The sequence below is a fragment of the Argentina silus genome (genome assembly GCF_951799395.1).
Source record: "Argentina silus genome assembly, chromosome: 12".
NCBI classification, from domain to species: Eukaryota; Metazoa; Chordata; class Actinopteri; order Argentiniformes; family Argentinidae; genus Argentina; species Argentina silus.
In genome coordinates, this window is record NC_139666.1 from 18,806,901 (window position 1) to 18,825,511 (window position 18,611).

Consider the following 18,611-nt stretch of genomic DNA (forward strand, 5'->3'; position numbering starts at 1 on the left):
TCCCCTCCTCCCCTTTTTTTCACAAAGGTTAAAGACATGACACATGACTTGTCAATGATGATCTTGTGTTTCCAACAGCCCTGTGTTTTTCAGATAGATAGATAGATAGAAACTTTATTTATCCCAGGGGGAAATTCAGGTTCCAAGTAGCGTACAGACATAGGGGTATCACACACAGCATACACATACAACATACAACATTAGCAGTATTGTATACAGGCGAGGTGCAGTTGTAAATGTCTTTGCAGTTAGGTGAGGTGCAAAAAGGTAAGGCAGACAATTATAGTGCAATTATAGCATTAACATAGCTACATAAATATGGACTATTTTTAAAGTGCATTTAGTCCAGGCTGGTGGAGGGAGGTAGGGGCTGTGTATGAGGCCTAGCATAGCCAGTAAACATTGTAGTTAATGAGGTGAAACAGTGACATGATACATGATAGTGATGTGATGCGGTGGTGGGGTGGCTCTTTGTCCCTGGGCGCTCCAGTAGACAGTGGCTGATGGCTGGTGATTGAGGTCGGTGACGCCTTTGATGATGGGGGGTGTTGGGAGATGGGGGGCTGTGTGAGATGGGGGAGAGGTGTAGAATGGCCCTGCACGCCGACAGAGACAGCTCCTGGAGAGGGGGTGGGGTAGGCCACCGCAGCTGGGTGGTCGAATCTGTTGTAGAACTGGTTCAGTTCATTGGCCCGGTCTTGACCTCCCTCAACGCAGCTACTGCTCTTCCTCATGCCCGTCATCATCTTCATCCCATCCCACACCTCTCGCACGTTGTTCTGCTGCAACTTCCTCTCTACCTTCCTTCTGTATAACTCCCTTGCCTCTTTCAGCTTGACTTTGAGTTCCCCTTGTGTGTGCTTCAGCTTTGCTAGGTCCCCCTCTTTGAACGCCCTCTTTTTCTTATTGAGGAGGGCCTTGACATCGCTGGTAATCCAAGGCTTGTTGTTTGGAAAGCAGCGCACAGTTTTTGTGGGAACAACAATGTTTTCACAGAAGTTCAGGTAGTTGGAGTAGCAGTGTGCGAGCCCATCCTTCTGTTTCTTGGTTCTCCTATTTGTATTTCTACGAAGGATGAGCTAACGTTTAAAAAGTTTAATAGGTATCAAAACCAAAAGTCAAAGCAACAAGAGTTAGACCTCTCTGCATGTTTTAAAGTTGGATTGGTGTGAATAGCTTAAAAGTTGTAGGAGGAGTAGCAGGTGGAATAATTGGAATAATAATAATAATACTAAGTATGTCAAAGAACAATAGTTGGACTTGCTGAAACAAGCCCACTAATTATACTTCAACAAACCAACTATTACAGCGTTGCCTGAGCTTCTAAAGCTTATAGGAGGAAGGATGGGTCTCTGGATCAACATGTCTTTGTTCCCCATATCCAGCTTCTACTGAGAGAAGGTGAAGGTGCCCAGTCCGACCACATGGACAGACAAAGGAACCGATACTTTTGGCAATTGTAAAATCAAATAAAAATGCGATTGGTCACGTACATTGCATACAGCCGTAAGAGATATAGTAAAATGCTTTATGAATCTAGCTCCTCGTTCAACAACAATCAACAAATCAATATAATCTAGTAATAATAAAGGAGTGACAGTAGTCGTGCAAAATGGTGCAATGTAGTAGCAGCAGTAAATGACTGTAATAATAATACAATGACAAGGGTGCCATGGATGTAGCAGCAATAATTACAGTAATAATGCAAACGTTCAATGAATGTAGTAGCAATAGTTGCGGTATGGTGGAGGAGAGCCCTGTGGGGTGAAGGCTGAGTGAATGCTGCTCTGGAACTGGTTTAACTGGAGTGTCGACACAGTCCTGAAATTCAGCTTCTGCTGGGGAGGAGAGGAGAGGTTACCAAGGGTGGCAATGGAAAAAGTAAATCTGTACTGGTGAAGCTCTGAGCTCTGATCAGTGAGAAGAAAATGTGGCGCAAAACAAAACCAGCTTTCAGCTATTTATAGGAAATGGGGAAAGAAAGAACAGCGGCATGCCCAATCCTTTCCCAAAACCAAATTGGGGTCTCTTTTACTACTCACACAGGTAGTCCGTTTTTGAAATCTGGTTAAGAGTATGCTATCCTCCTACCAGTGCATAAATTCCCCTCTTTTCTGAACCTGGGCATTGACTAACTCGACACCAACTCCCACAAACAAACTTTTCCCCCTCACCTCCAGAGCGTGGATGTTGTGTAACAGGAAGATGAGGCCTGACAGGACCAGCACAAGGACGAAGGGGGCATATTTGGACAGGCTCTTCCGCATGGTCCCCCGCCTCTGCTGTCCAAGCTCAGGCCCCATCTTACATTCTGCTGTCACCATGGTGATGATGTCCCCATTACCAGTCCCCTTGACATGGACATTTAAAAACAGTCATTAGTGAGGTGGGTTAGGGTTAGAAACATACTTCATTCATTTTTAGCATTTAGATATCGAGCCTTCGAAAAGTATTCAGACCCCTTCACTTTTTCCACATTTTGTTGTGTAAAAGACTTCATTTAAAGTGAAATAAATTAAAAGAATTTATCATCAATCCACACACAATACACCAGAATGACAAAGCGAAAACAGTTTTTTAGAAATTTCAGTAAATTTATTAAAATTGAAATACAGAAATACCTCATGTACATAAGTATTCAGACCCTTTGCTATGACACTCTCACAAATTAGCTGAAATGCAAAAATGTCATCAACAAATCACTCAATAAGTTGAATTGAGTCCATCTTAACGCATGGATAATAGTTCATGTCATTTTGGAATTAATATCATTGTTTTTATAGGGTCTCTGATTTGCATAGGAATAGTTGGATTTGCTTAAGCACTAATTATACTCCAACGAACCAAGTATTACAGCGCTGTCTCGTGTGGGACGTCATCATCTAAAATAATATTGCTGCTCTAAATTATTTTGACCAGCAGGTGCCACTAGTGTACATTATATGTTTTTCCTACATGTTGTTGGCTAATCTTTTCGAGAGAGGGGACTAGACTCAGTCTGCCATGAAAAGAGAATGAGGTTTTACATCCTGTAGGTCACAGAGATCAGGAAGTGTCATTCAATAACGCACAGTTTTACTTCAGCTGCAGTTTAAAATAGAAGTCGATAACTCTATATTGAGAACATCACTTCCTACATCTATAACAGTGGAGGCTGGCGGAGGTAGAAATCGGAGGACGAGCTCATTGTAATGCATGGAATGGAATGAGGAATGGTATCAAACATACTATTCCTCATTCTGTTGCATGTATTACAATGAGCCCGTCCTCCGATTTCTACCTCTACCTCCCCTGGTCTATAATACTGTATGTCACATATGCAGCTAGAGTGGGTTTAATAGATTAACATGGTTCACACTGCACACAGGGACATGTACTAGCTTGGAGGGGCCACAGAGAAAGCACTAACAGAAGAAAAGGGCAGGGTGGGCAGCCGTGTGGTGCAGCACAATAGTACTGTTGTCTTCTTGTCAGATTCAGTGTCGCCCATTGTCACTTTCAACTCTGTGATACCTCTCCTTCTCTCACCCTCTCATTGTTTCCCACTGACTTAATACAGAGAAAATCCACAAAATGAAATAGGTGGGTCAAATCATACTTTGAAATCCATCTTTTGGAGAGTGCTGTTCATTAACATTTACATTTTTGACATTTAGCAGACGATTTTATCCAAAGCGACTTACAACAAGTACATTTGTCTAAAATAAGTGAATCATTGATACATCAGTCATCATAAGAAACAATCTATGCTAGGACCAGGTGCCCTTGGCAGTCACAATGCTAAAGAAGGAAAAAGGAGGACTTTGGAGAGAAGATGCTCTTTGTTATTGTACAAAACCCAAGTGGACGTCTGTTTCTGGAACATTCTCAAACACCTCACCTGAAAGGCTCAACTACAGCAACACCAGGACCTTCATATTGAACTTGTGCAAGGGTTCCCGAACGTTTGATATAGATCAGGGGTCTCAAACTCGCGGCCCGCGGGACGACATTTTGTGGCCCCCTACTTGACATCAAAGTTTAGTGTTAGTGCGGCCCGCGCGTTTTTCTCACACGCACCTTTTTGCCGAGTCGTTGCCCTGAGCGTTTTCTATATTTTTTTTATCACTTATGGGCTACCATAGCTCAGGCTCGTGACAACTTCCGGTGGTGTTTGTTGACAAGTTAGCCAACGCGAATTAGCGAATTTTTCCTGAAATTGTCTGTGCTCGTCGCCAACCTTTCTCTTTACGGCAGGTTTTTTTGGAATACTTGAAACCCTTTTTTTGTGGAATACTTGATGCGGCCCAGCCTCACCCAGACTACCTCCAGCGGCCCCCAGGTAAATTGAGTTTGAGACCCCTGATATAGATGGAGACAGTTAAGAGTTATAAACACTGAATTCTAAAAACACAACTGCCTAACAAATAAACCATTGTTCTTATTGTAGGGAATAGAAAATAACATTTTAGGTAACAATACTTTGAAAGTGATGTTGAAGGAAAATGAGAGCGTGCATTGATGCCAATAGTGTACTTCACACAACTGTGTGCATCCATGTTGCCATGGCCTTACCTGTGTACAGCCTGTGTTTGTGAGTGGCTCCTCTGTGTGCGTGAACTCTTTAGCTGACTTGGTCTCAATGAAGAGATCTGGTCCGTCACGGTTTATGCTCCCCGTCTCCTCCCCTCTCCTCCCTGGCTACACTCTCTCTCTTTTTTTTCTCTGTGCCCAGTCCGACCACATGGACCCCCTGGACAGACAAAGGAACCGATACTTTTGGTAATTGTAAAATCAAATCAAAATGCGATTGGTCACGTACATTGCATACAGCCGTAAGAGATATAGTAAAATGCTTTATGAATCTAGCTCCTCGTTCAACAACAATCAACAAATCAATATAATCTAGTAATAATAAAGGAGTGACAGTAGTCGTGCAAAATGGTGCAATGTAGTAGCAGCAGTAAATGACTGTAATAATAATACAATGACAAGGGTGCCATGGATGTAGCAGCAATAATTACAGTAATAATGCAAACGTTCAATGAATGTAGTAGCAATAATTGTATTCTTCACATATTAAAAAAACATTAATATACATGTATATATACACACACAGTATATTGCCATTTGTTCATTGCAAATGTTGACACTTTACATGATGATGTGCTGTGTTTTACCTTCTGCAAGAACATCTGCCGCTCTATAAATGACGACACATGACCAAATATTATCAACATCTAGAACAGAAAAGAGCAAATCTATGAAATCTATGAGCAAATCTATGAATCGTCTCTAAATGAATAAATAAATAATACATATCTAAATAAATAAATATTTACACTCACTGAGCACTTTATTAGGAACACAAAACTAATACTGGGTAGGGCCTCCCTTTGCTTTCAAAACAGCCTTAATTCTTCGTGGCATTGATTCCACAAGATGTTGGAAACATTCCTTTGAGATTCTGGTCCATGATGACATGATTGCATTCCGCAATTTGTGAAGACTTTAGGTGCACTTTCAAGCTGTGAATCTCCCATTCTACCACATTCCAAAGATGTTCTATGTGATGAACAAGGGAATAACAGGATTGTGATGTAGCAAATCATCATATTTGCAAAAGTTATATAACATATAACATTAATGGTCATCAATAAACATAATTACACCGGTGCTATGGTCATACATACAGTATGTACAGTAGGAGATTGGCCATCTGGAGTACTGGGAGAATCTGTGGGTCCATCTCCCCCGGCATGGCAGGCCCATTGGTCGCTGGGTTTGAACACCCAAGAGGTACAGTATGGCATACATAGAGAAACATACAATTAGGTTCACAGATGAGTTCTAACAGTTAGGTTCAGATTGGTGATTCTAAGCCATAATCTTTGGAGTCATGCCCTGGACATTATTTTAAATGACTGTGGTAGATACATATCTACTGTATATGACTATTACTTTCTAATAGGACTTGCTATTATTTTTTTCTTTTGCTAAAAATCTGATACTGTGCTCCTGTGTCTGTATAACCAAACATATTTGTTATTTAGAGCAGGGACGTAGGAAGTATATTCCCCCTTTCTCCCCAGAGACATTTTTGCATATCACCTGTTAAACAAGCAATTCTGGTGACTTTTGACCAGAGAATAACATAGTGGTTAGTGCAAGTGAAAAGCGTTGAATCCAACAGCAGACACAATCAACTGTTTTTTTTATTTTTATTGCTGAGCTTTCTGTCCAGGGACCTTCGTCATAGCAATGAATTTAAACATAAAAAAGACCACAATCAAAACAAGGTTCATCAACATAAGAAAGGGAATACATTTTGAACAATGAATTATCATGATAATGGTGCCGAACCCGACCCAATCCCACCAATAGGACAGACAGGAGCGCAAACAAGCGGAATAAAAATCTGAATGAACATAGCATCTTTTATCATTTTAATTTTACAGGTATATATAGGCTAAGCCTATAAAGTAGGGAACACAATACCCATCCATAACATAGGCTAAATGTTATTAGCTCATAGAATTTGACCCAAACCCACCTGACCCGATCTCCCTATTATTTTTTATTGACATGAGCCCGCCTGATCCGCGGGTAAACCCAACCCGCGCATCACTGCTGGACACACACACACACACACACACACACACACACACACACACACACACACACACACACACACACACACAGCCAAAAGTTGACCGTCTCTCTATTGTGCACTCAATGAAAATCTTGATGAGGTCGGGGACATCAACCTCATCCAGAATAAAGAACAACAAAAAGACACCTGCTGACAGGGTTTGCGGCCGCCACTTCCTACGTCCCTGACTTAGAGTGAGCACTAACATGAAGGGACTAAGGAATGCAGGAATTCAATGCATTCTTTGATAAATCCCTCAATGTACTGCAATACAATTCAGCAAATGCTCTATGACAATCTGAATCCAATTCAAATGTTGTATTAATGCACTGTATACATTGTCTAGCAAAATCTCATGAAAATCGTGCTTTTACAATCAGTGGGTCACAAGTCACGAACATGGTTGTTGTCATTTATTCCATCAACAATTTCAGTGTGTATAAGGTTCTTCAACGAATGATTTGAAACTAGGCGTTCCAACCCGATGAGAGAAAACCCTTTGGCAATGGCAAATAAAGTTTCAATAGAGCTGTTTGTCTGGAAAAAACCCCCAGTATTAATGTGCTTGTGTTGATTAAAGAGTCAGTCCTCCCATCTCTCCACCCGGTTGGTGTTTTTGTGATTGTGAGATGGTTGACAACATTTTTCCCTCTCTCTCTCTCTGCTAACTCTTCCCTGGGCAGACGTAAGACAAGAGGGTGTCAATCATGTTTTTGATGATGGGGGGGGGGGGGTGGAGGTCATGGGGGAGGTGGTGGGCCAGAGTCATCTCCCAGGCATCCACCAGCAGGACATCCAGGCCCTTGAACATAGCTCTGAGCACTCCATCTATCTGCAGGGAGAACCAGTCACTGTTGTAGAGGCTCACCCTTTGGTCCAGAGTCTGGAGGTTGGCTGAACGGACCACCACCAGGGTCCCAGGAGCCCGGTCCTGGAGTCGCACCACGGCCCGCCGGATGTGCCGAAGTCGGCGAATGTAGATCTCTATGGGGTAGAAGTTGAAATGGGCCCAGACGCTGATGACTACCACAGTGTTCGGGCCTCCGGCCAAGCCATCCAGTTCATTGGACACATAACGTAGTTCACTAGAGATGACGCGGACGAAGTGGAGAGGCGGGCCGTGGCTTCGGTACTTCAGCAGGATGTTGTGGGTGCTGTCCACCGCCATGAAGGGCCCCTGTTGCGGAGGACTGTGTAGGTTGAACTCCTTCAGCTCTGAGACCGACAGAGAGGGAGAAGATTAGTGGGGAGTTGGGGGTTGGAGAGGAGAGAGAGAGAAAGCACCTTAGATACGGCTGAATTTGGAGAATGTCACACTCACCTGGTACAAAGGTGTTGAGGTACTCAAACCACTGTCTGAGAGTGGAATCTCCATACATGTACACCACCTTGTCCTTCAGACACTGAATAATGGCAGACGGGTCGTTAAACTGGCGCATCATGACTCCACCTAGCGCTCGCCACGATCCCTGGAAGTAATACCCAGAGGGCATGACCCTGATAGGCTCTGCCTTAACACTGCTGTTCTTCACCTCAGATTTGTCTGAAAGAAAAGAGCAAAATTTGAATGTAGCATCTGACATTAGAGATAGACTGATAATGCACGGATGGAGATTGATTTGTATTGACATTTACACACACACACACACACACACACACACACTTACCTTTAATTTCAGGCAGCACAGTAACATTGCCAGATCCTGTAGCATGAATTTGTACTTTGATGTTTACACCACTAAGAGAAATCAGAGACACTCATTTTGATATGTTATCAAAACAATATCATACATATGAAACAAATTATATTGTATTTGATTATATTATAGTTTTTATAGAACATTGTAAATGTTTTTTAAATATGTATGTAAATCGGTGTGACATTTCATTCCACGACTGCAAAACCCTCCTACTATTACTACTGCTACAACTGCTACTGCTTCTACTACTACGCATGTTAATAGACAGAGGCACAAAGTATAGTACTATGTAGCCTCTGAGCATACACACAGCTGGAAGAGGAGTGCTTCTTTGTTGGTGAGCGGGACATTATAGCTTCCCCTGTCGTGGTTGATGCGTGTGTCACAGCTCAGCAGCTTTGGCTTATAGCAGTACCAGGGCTCCCCTGTGTTAAGATCTGTATAGTTGCACAATGGCTGCTGATTGGCCAGCAGACATAGGTTACAGACAGTTATCTCAGATTGACGGCCAGAGCGGAACAGACTCTTGAAGGTCACTCGGTCAGGCCCTTCCTCCCGTAAGCGCTGTAGCACAGCGACAGCCTCACTAGGGTGGACCAGCGTCACCTCTACCTGTGCAGTACCCTCCCATAGTAACGGGAAGACAGCTGAATAGGACCCGTTCCGGTGGTCCAGCACCTGCCCCGCCACGCCCGCCCCCAGCTCTGGGGAGTGCAGCCGGGCCAGCAAGAAGTCCCCGCCATAGCGCTTGGGCAACCCCTGGGAGTCGTGCATTTGGACCAGAGCCTCCAGCTGGTCGCCCACGTGCCACTCCCTCCCTCGCGCTGCTGGTAGGATAGTAAACAGGCTGTGTGCAGGGTCGCTTGTCTGGGCAATAGCGATTAGACTGGGTGGGGGCTCAGGCCAGGCTATGGACTCAAAGAGGTAGCGTTCCTCCATAGCCTCTTCAGGTGAGGGCTTCTGGCCCAGATGGGCACAGTAGCTCCGGTTGCGGTATGGGGGAGGAGAGCCCTGTGGGGTGAAGGCTGAGTGAATGCTGCTCTGGAACTGGTTTAACTGGAGTGTCGACACAGTCCTGAAATTCAGCTTCTGCTGGGGAGGAGAGGAGAGGTTACCAAGGGTGGCAATGGAAGAAGTGAATCTGTACTGGTGAAGCTCTGAGCTCTGATCAGTGAGAAGAAAATGTGGAGCAAAACAAAACCAGCTTTCAGCTATTTATAGGAAATGGGGAAGAAAGAACAGCGGCATGCCCAATCCTTTCCCGAAACCAAACTGGGGTCTCTTTCACCACTCACGTCATGCAGGAAGTCAGTTTTTGAAATCTGGTTAAGAGTATGCTATCCTCCTACCTAAATTCCACTCTTTTCTGGACCTGGGCAGTGACTAACTCGACACCAATTCCCACAAACAAACTTTTCCCCCTCACCTCCAGAGCGTGGATGTTGCGTAACAGGAAGATGAGGCCTGACAGGACCAGCACAAGGACGAAGGGGGCATATTTGGACAGGCTCTTCCGCATGGCCCCCTGCCTCTGCTGTCCAAGCTCAGGCCCTATCTCACGTTCTTCTGTCACCATGGTGATGATGTCCCCAATACCAGTCCCCCTGTAATGGACATTTAAAAACATTGTCATTAGTGAGGTGGGTTAGGGTTAGAAACATACTTCATTCATTTTTAGCAGTTAGATATTGTGCCTTCAAAAAGTATTCAGACCCCTTCACTTTTTCCACATTTTGTTGTGTTGTAGACTTCATTTAAAGTGAAATAAATTAAAAGAATTTATCATCAATCCACACACAATACACCAGAATGACAAAGCGAAAACTGTTTTTTTAGAACTTTCAGTAAATTTATTAAAATTGAAATACAGAAATACCTCATGTACATAAGTATTCAGACCCTTTGCTATGACACTCTCACAAATTAGCTGAAATGCAAAAATGTCATCAACGAATCACTCAATAAGTTGAATTGAGTCCATCTTAATGCATGGATAATAGTTCATGTCATTTTGGAATTAATATCTGTTTTTATAGGGTCTCTGATTTGCATAGGAATAGTTGGACTTGCTACCCTATAAAACCATTTGTATCATATTTGATACACGAGTTTCCGAGACCTCTATCTATATCAACATGATCAATACTTTCCTTAAAAACCCGTTGTATATAATCTGATACATGTATTCTGCCCTCTAGTGGATTATCGTTCCACTGCAGGCAGTGGAAGGTTTTCTTTTGGCCGATTTAAAATAGTCGCTGTGATTAAATCATCCACGAACTTTTGCCAGGAAAATCTTTGCTAATTTTCAAGAAGTTAATGTAAGAATAATATTTTTATTGTTACTCGTTTTTAAACATAAGTATTGTCTGTATTGAAACAATGCATAATTACTTAATAATTCATTCTTTATATTACAGTTAAATCATGTTAAAAATGTGTAGGTATATAAGGTATATTATCCCTGAACTGTCATGTCACGTGTTTGTAATGTTGTGTCTACCACAATACAAACACACACTATTTTGATGATTTAATTAATCTAATTAATGACTGAAATGCCATCTTAAAATACATTTTGGGTATTTTCACAATAACAATTCACAATTGTTGTTCACAATTTTCAAAATGTTCACAATAAAATCATAATCGCTATGCTATATTGGCCATTTTTGTTTTGTTTTGATTTGTTATGTGTGTATTTTCAGATGTCAAAAAGAATAGAGGAAGAAGAGAGAAAAAGAAAGTACATTGAAAATGTCATCAGCATGATAATTGATGGCAATTCAAGTGACATAGAGGAGTTAGGGGAAGATGATGATGAGGAATGGACTCCTCAGGCCATGCATGATGATGGAAGTTCAGATAGTACTGATGACAAAGATGAAAGTGTAGCCCAGACTAGCACAGAAGTTGAGGTCCCAACAACAACACAGGACACAATCAGGAAGGAGTCAGTGAAGGGCAAAGCAAAAAGGAAAGAATACAGATGGAGAAAAACAGAATATCAAGCTCCATCTGTCGATTTCATTGCATGTGTTGAGGAAGGCACAGAGGACAGGTGTGACTGGACACCATACATGTATTTCAAACAGTTTGTCACTGATGAAATGCTGCAGGAAACTGCAGAACAAACAAACCTGTACAGTGTACAAAAAGAGGGCATGTCAATAAACACAACTGCCAAAGAGATAGAGCAGGTTCTAGGCATGTACATGAATATGGGGTTAGTACAGATGTCCTGTGTGAGAGCCTATTGGGAGATGGAGACAAAGTTCCCTGCAGTTTGTGATGTGATGTCTCGAGGTCGATTTTTGAAATTTCTGACACTGATTCACTTTCAGGACAACCTCAGTGTGTCTGATGATGCAAAGAAAGACAAACTGTGGAAGCTCAGGCCATGGTTACAAAAACTGCGAGAACAGTTTCTCTGCATACCTCCTGAAGAATGCCATGCAGTTGATGAAATTATGGTGCCATTCAAGGGAAATCTCATCTACGTGTGTACATGCCTGCAAAACCTCACAAATGGGGTTTCAAGATGTGGGGACGTGCTGGACAAAGTGGCTTTCTTTATGACTGTGATGTTTGTCAAGGTGCAGAAAATCCAGACAGAGAAAAGTCGGAAGTTGGTGTTACAGGAGAAGTTGTGCTGAAAATGACATCAACACTTCCAGCAGGAAGAAATCACAAGGTCTTTGCGGACAACTACTTCACATCAGTTCCCCTGGTGCAACACCTAAAAGAGAGAGGAATCCACTACCTTGGCACGGTCCGGATGAACAGGGTGAAAGACTGCACCATGATGGATGAGAAAGAATTGAAGCAAAATGGAAGAGGATCAATGGACTTCAGAGTGAACCAGGACAACAACATCATTGTAAGATGGAACGACAACAAAGCAGTGAACCTGATGTCCTCTTTTGTTGGCATTGAACCTGTGGGAAATGTGAAACGCTGGGATTGCAAATCCAAAACTCACATAATGGTTCCCAGACCAGCCATTGTTGAAACATACAACAAGTTCATGGGAGGTGTTGATCTCCTTGATATGCTGTCTGCACATTACAAGTTCAGCTTCAGATCCCGAAGATGGTACATGTACATCTGGTGGCACACTGTTACAGTGGCACTCGTCAATGCGTGGAACCTCTACAGAAGAGACCAGAAGAAGCTAGAGCCCCAGATGAAACCCATGGCTCTGCGAAGGTTTCAGGCTTTTGTTGGCACTTCTCTCATAAGTGCAGGAAAGGCCAAAATCAAGTGTGGCAGACCAGTATCCTCTCTAGAAGCGACTCCCACACCACCCCGTAAAAGGCCAAGCTGCAGTGTGCCTCTTGATATGAGAAGGGATGACATTGATCATTTTCCAACATGGGAAACCCGACAGAGATGCAAGCACTGCACCGGCAATCACTTCTCACATGTCTACTGTGAGAAGTGTAAGGTGCATCTTTGCCTGAACAAGGACAGAAACTGTTTTCGTGCCTACCACAAAGTGAAATAAAAAGGCCTTAAAAAGTTTTATGTAAAAAAAAAACTAAAAAGAAAACTGCCTGAAATGTTCTATATTTTCTAAATGTTATGGGCAAAATTTGTTTTTGTATCTAAAATTAACATTGTTGTGAGCAAAAAATTGCCAAAAAACCCAATGTATCAAATGTGATACAAAAAAAATATCGTAAACAAAATGAAATGGCAAACGTTTTTTGGGGGATTTTGTTAAAAGGTTTAATAAACATCTCAGTTCCAAGAAATTAGAATTTTCTGGCTATTTTTTGATTGGTTGGGCTTTACAGGGTTAAGCACTAACTATACTCCAACGAACCAAGTATTACAGCGCTGTCTCGTGTGGGACGTCATCATCTAAAATAATATTGCTGCTCTAAATTATTTTGACCAGCAGGTGCCACTAGTGTACATTATATGTTTTTCCTACATGTTGTTGGCTAATCTTTTCGAGAGAGGGGACTAGACTCAGTCTGCCATGAAAAGAGAATGAGGTTTTACATTCTGTATGTCACAGAGATCAGGAAGTGTCATTCAATAACGCACAGTTTTACTTCAGCTGCAGTTTAAAATAGAAGTCGATAACTCTATATTGAGAACATCACTTCCTACATCTATAACAGTGGAGGCTGGCGGAGGTAGAAATCGGAGGACGGGCTCATTGTAATGCATGGAATGGAATGAGGAATGGTATCAAACATACTATTCCTCATTCTGTTGCATGTATTACAATGAGCCCGTCCTCCGATTTCTACCTCTACCTCCCCTGGTCTATAATACTGTATGTCACATATGCAGCTAGAGTGGGTTTAATAGATTAACATGGTTCACACTGCACACAGGGACGTGTACTAGCTTGGAGGGGCCACAGAGAAAGCAGAAGAAAAGGGCAGGGTGGGCAGCCGTGTGGTGCAGCAGAATAGTACTGTTGTCTTCTTGTCAGATTCAATGTCGCCCATTGTCACTTTAAACTCTGTGATACCTCTCCTTCTCTCACCCTCTCATTGTTTCAGACTGACTTAATACAGAGAAAAATGAAATAGGTGGGACAAATCATACTTTGAAATCTATCTTTTGGAGAGTGTTATTCATTTACATTACATTTACATTTTTGACATTTAGTAGACGCTTTTATCCAAAGCGACTTACAACAAGTACATTTGTCTAAAGTAAGTGAATCATCTATACATCAGTCATCATAAGAAACAATCTATGCTACGACCAGGTGCCCTTGGCAGTCACAATGCTAGAAGAAGGAAGGATGTTTTCTTATTTATTTTTTTATTTTTATTGTTAACAGTAGAGAAACTGCACAGAGGGGTAGTGGGGGGTGAAGAGGTCTTTAGGAGGGACAGTCAAAATGTAGCCTGAAAAGATGGGTCTTCAGTCTACGGCGGAAGATAGGTAGTGACTGTTCACCTGAAGTCTCATGGATTATGCTTTTTCAGCATCCCACTCTTTCAAAGAATACCAACTTTGTTATTGTACAAAACCCAAGTGGACGTCTGTTTCTAGAACACTCTGAAACACCTCACCTGAAAGGCTCAACGACAGCAACACCAGGACCTTCATATTGAACTAGTGCAAGGGTTCCCGAACGTTTGATATAGATGGAGACAGTTAAGAGTTATAAACACTGAATTCTAAAGACACAACTGCCTAACAAATAAACCATTGTTCTTATTGTAGAGAATAGAAAATAACATTTTGGGTAACAATACTTTGAAAGTGATGTTGAAGGAAAATGAGAGCGTGCATTGATGCCAATAGTGTTTCCCCTTCTGTGTGTCAAACCTTTCAATAATATTGGAACATCCATTTTTTGACATTTAAATGAATGATCTATAGCCTTTGATCCTTGAAGAATATAACTAATAAATGCTTCATGAATGAGAGATAAATGCCTTTGCGGATACTAATGTACCTGCTAGTGTGCTGTAGCTGGAGTACCTGTCTATAGCGTACTTCACACACCTGTGTGCATCCATGTTGCCATGGCCTTACCTGTGTACAGCCTGTGTTTGTGAGTGGCTCCTCTGTGTGCGTTGTGATCGCTGTCTCTCTGTGTGTGAACTCTTTAGCTGACTTGGTCTCATTGAAGAGATCTGGTCCGTCACTTTTAAGCTCCTCCCCTCCTCCCCTTTTTTTCACAAAGGTTAAAGACATGACACATGACTTGTCAATGATGATCTTGTGTTTCCAACAGCCCTGTGTTTTTCAGATAGATAGATAGATAGAAACTTTATTTATCCCAGGGGGAAATTCAGGTTCCAAGTAGCGTACAGACATAGGGGTATCACACACAGCATACACATACAACATACAACATTAGCAGTATTGTATACAGGCGAGGTGCAGTTGTAAATGTCTTTGCAGTTAGGTGAGGTGCAAAAAGGTAAGGCAGACAATTATAGTGCAATTATAGCATTAACATAGCTACATAAATATGGACTATTTTTAAAGTGCATTTAGTCCAGGCTGGTGGAGGGAGGTAGGGGCTGTGTATGAGGCCTAGCATAGCCAGTAAACATTGTAGTTAATGAGGTGAAACAGTGACATGATACATGATAGTGATGTGATGCGGTGGTGGGGTGGCTCTTTGTCCCTGGGCGCTCCAGTAGACAGTGGCTGATGGCTGGTGATTGAGGTCGGTGACGCCTTTGATGATGGGGGGTGTTGGGAGATGGGGGGCTGTGTGAGATGGGGGAGAGGTGTAGAATGGCCCTGCACGCCGACAGAGACAGCTCCTGGAGAGGGGGTGGGGTAGGCCACCGCAGCTGGGTGGTCGAATCTGTTGTAGAACTGGTTCAGTTCATTGGCCCGGTCTTGACCTCCCTCAACGCAGCTACTGCTCTTCCTCATGCCCGTCATCATCTTCATCCCATCCCACACCTCTCGCACGTTGTTCTGCTGCAACTTCCTCTCTACCTTCCTTCTGTATAACTCCCTTGCCTCTTTCAGCTTGACTTTGAGTTCCCCTTGTGTGTGCTTCAGCTTTGCTAGGTCCCCCTCTTTGAACGCCCTCTTTTTCTTATTGAGGAGGGCCTTGACATCGCTGGTAATCCAAGGCTTGTTGTTTGGAAAGCAGCGCACAGTTTTTGTGGGAACAACAATGTTTTCACAGAAGTTCAGGTAGTTGGAGTAGCAGTGTGCGAGCCCATCCTTCTGTTTCTTGGTTCTCCTATTTGTATTTCTACGAAGGATGAGCTAACGTTTAAAAAGTTTAATAGGTATCAAAACCAAAAGTCAAAGCAACAAGAGTTAGACCTCTCTGCATGTTTTAAAGTTGGATTGGTGTGAATAGCTTAAAAGTTGTAGGAGGAGTAGCAGGTGGAATAATTGGAATAATAATAATAATACTAAGTATGTCAAAGAACAATAGTTGGACTTGCTGAAACAAGCCCACTAATTATACTTCAACAAACCAACTATTACAGCGTTGCCTGAGCTTCTAAAGCTTATAGGAGGAAGGATGGGTCTCTGGATCAACATGTCTTTGTTCCCCATATCCAGCTTCTACTGAGAGAAGGTGAAGGTGCCCAGTCCGACCACATGGACAGACAAAGGAACCGATACTTTTGGCAATTGTAAAATCAAATAAAAATGCGATTGGTCACGTACATTGCATACAGCCGTAAGAGATATAGTAAAATGCTTTATGAATCTAGCTCCTCGTTCAACAACAATCAACAAATCAATATAATCTAGTAATAATAAAGGAGTGACAGTAGTCGTGCAAAATGGTGCAATGTAGTAGCAGCAGTAAATGACTGTAATAATAATACAATGACAAGGGTGCCATGGATGTAGCAGCAATAATTACAGTAATAATGCAAACGTTCAATGAATGTAGTAGCAATAGTTGCGGTATGGTGGAGGAGAGCCCTGTGGGGTGAAGGCTGAGTGAATGCTGCTCTGGAACTGGTTTAACTGGAGTGTCGACACAGTCCTGAAATTCAGCTTCTGCTGGGGAGGAGAGGAGAGGTTACCAAGGGTGGCAATGGAAAAAGTAAATCTGTACTGGTGAAGCTCTGAGCTCTGATCAGTGAGAAGAAAATGTGGCGCAAAACAAAACCAGCTTTCAGCTATTTATAGGAAATGGGGAAAGAAAGAACAGCGGCATGCCCAATCCTTTCCCAAAACCAAATTGGGGTCTCTTTTACTACTCACACAGGTAGTCCGTTTTTGAAATCTGGTTAAGAGTATGCTATCCTCCTACCAGTGCATAAATTCCCCTCTTTTCTGAACCTGGGCATTGACTAACTCGACACCAACTCCCACAAACAAACTTTTCCCCCTCACCTCCAGAGCGTGGATGTTGTGTAACAGGAAGATGAGGCCTGACAGGACCAGCACAAGGACGAAGGGGGCATATTTGGACAGGCTCTTCCGCATGGTCCCCCGCCTCTGCTGTCCAAGCTCAGGCCCCATCTTACATTCTGCTGTCACCATGGTGATGATGTCCCCATTACCAGTCCCCTTGACATGGACATTTAAAAACAGTCATTAGTGAGGTGGGTTAGGGTTAGAAACATACTTCATTCATTTTTAGCATTTAGATATCGAGCCTTCGAAAAGTATTCAGACCCCTTCACTTTTTCCACATTTTGTTGTGTAAAAGACTTCATTTAAAGTGAAATAAATTAAAAGAATTTATCATCAATCCACACACAATACACCAGAATGACAAAGCGAAAACAGTTTTTTAGAAATTTCAGTAAATTTATTAAAATTGAAATACAGAAATACCTCATGTACATAAGTATTCAGACCCTTTGCTATGACACTCTCACAAATTAGCTGAAATGCAAAAATGTCATCAACAAATCACTCAATAAGTTGAATTGAGTCCATCTTAACGCATGGATAATAGTTCATGTCATTTTGGAATTAATATCATTGTTTTTATAGGGTCTCTGATTTGCATAGGAATAGTTGGATTTGCTTAAGCACTAATTATACTCCAACGAACCAAGTATTACAGCGCTGTCTCGTGTGGGACGTCATCATCTAAAATAATATTGCTGCTCTAAATTATTTTGACCAGCAGGTGCCACTAGTGTACATTATATGTTTTTCCTACATGTTGTTGGCTAATCTTTTCGAGAGAGGGGACTAGACTCAGTCTGCCATGAAAAGAGAATGAGGTTTTACATCCTGTAGGTCACAGAGATCAGGAAGTGTCATTCAATAACGCACAGTTTTACTTCAGCTGCAGTTTAAAATAGAAGTCGATAACTCTATATTGAGAACATCACTTCCTACATCTATAACAGTGGAGGCTGGCGGAGGTAGAAATCGGAGGACGAGCTCATTGTAATGCATGGAATGGAATGAGGAATGGTATCAAACATACTATTCCTCATTCTGTTGCATGTATTACAATGAGCCCGTCCTCCGATTTCTACCTCTACCTCCCCTGGTCTATAATACTGTATGTCACATATGCAGCTAGAGTGGGTTTAATAGATTAACATGGTTCACACTGCACACAGGGACATGTACTAGCTTGGAGGGGCCACAGAGAAAGCACTAACAGAAGAAAAGGGCAGGGTGGGCAGCCGTGTGGTGCAGCACAATAGTACTGTTGTCTTCTTGTCAGATTCAGTGTCGCCCATTGTCACTTTCAACTCTGTGATACCTCTCCTTCTCTCACCCTCTCATTGTTTCCCACTGACTTAATACAGAGAAAATCCACAAAATGAAATAGGTGGGTCAAATCATACTTTGAAATCCATCTTTTGGAGAGTGCTGTTCATTAACATTTACAT

General features: G+C 42.3%; 1 protein-coding gene across 2 annotated transcripts; it reads right to left on the reverse strand.

Moving 5' to 3' along the window:
* Nucleotides 1-5,258: 5,258 nt before the first annotated feature.
* On the reverse strand, nt 5,259-14,968 carry LOC310813350 (NXPE family member 3-like). Of its 2 annotated transcripts, XR_014554544.1 has the most exons (7): nt 14,845-14,968; nt 9,758-9,935; nt 8,642-9,420; nt 8,299-8,369; nt 7,953-8,174; nt 5,673-7,846; nt 5,260-5,544 (listed from the first exon to the last, which is right to left on the reverse strand). XR_014554544.1 is itself a non-coding variant. In XM_083682298.1 (6 exons), exons 1-6 carry the CDS (start codon nt 14,934-14,936, stop codon nt 7,296-7,298), a joined length of 1,893 nt encoding a protein of 630 aa, XP_083538424.1. In that variant the 5' UTR covers nt 14,937-14,968; the 3' UTR covers nt 5,259-7,295. The 2 variants fall into 2 exon arrangements, 1 of the variants encoding a protein (XP_083538424.1); XM_083682298.1 differs by having other exon boundaries at nt 5,259-7,846.
* Between the last annotated feature and the right edge of the window lie 3,643 nt (nt 14,969-18,611).

What these genes read in the sequence shown, in the direction of transcription:
- LOC310813350 (XM_083682298.1), bottom strand. Translation starts at nt 14,936, where the DNA reads ATGAGACCAAGTCAGCTAAAGAGTTCACACACAGAGAGACAGCGATCA. An exon ending in TGTGCTGCCTGAAATTAAAG is followed by an intron (nt 8,175 to 8,298) that starts GTAAGTGTGTGT and finishes CTTTTCTTTCAG; the next exon opens with ACAAATCTGAGGTGAAGAAC. An exon ending in CCTCAACACCTTTGTACCAG is followed by an intron (nt 7,847 to 7,952) that starts GTGAGTGTGACA and finishes TGTCGGTCTCAG; the next exon opens with AGCTGAAGGAGTTCAACCTA.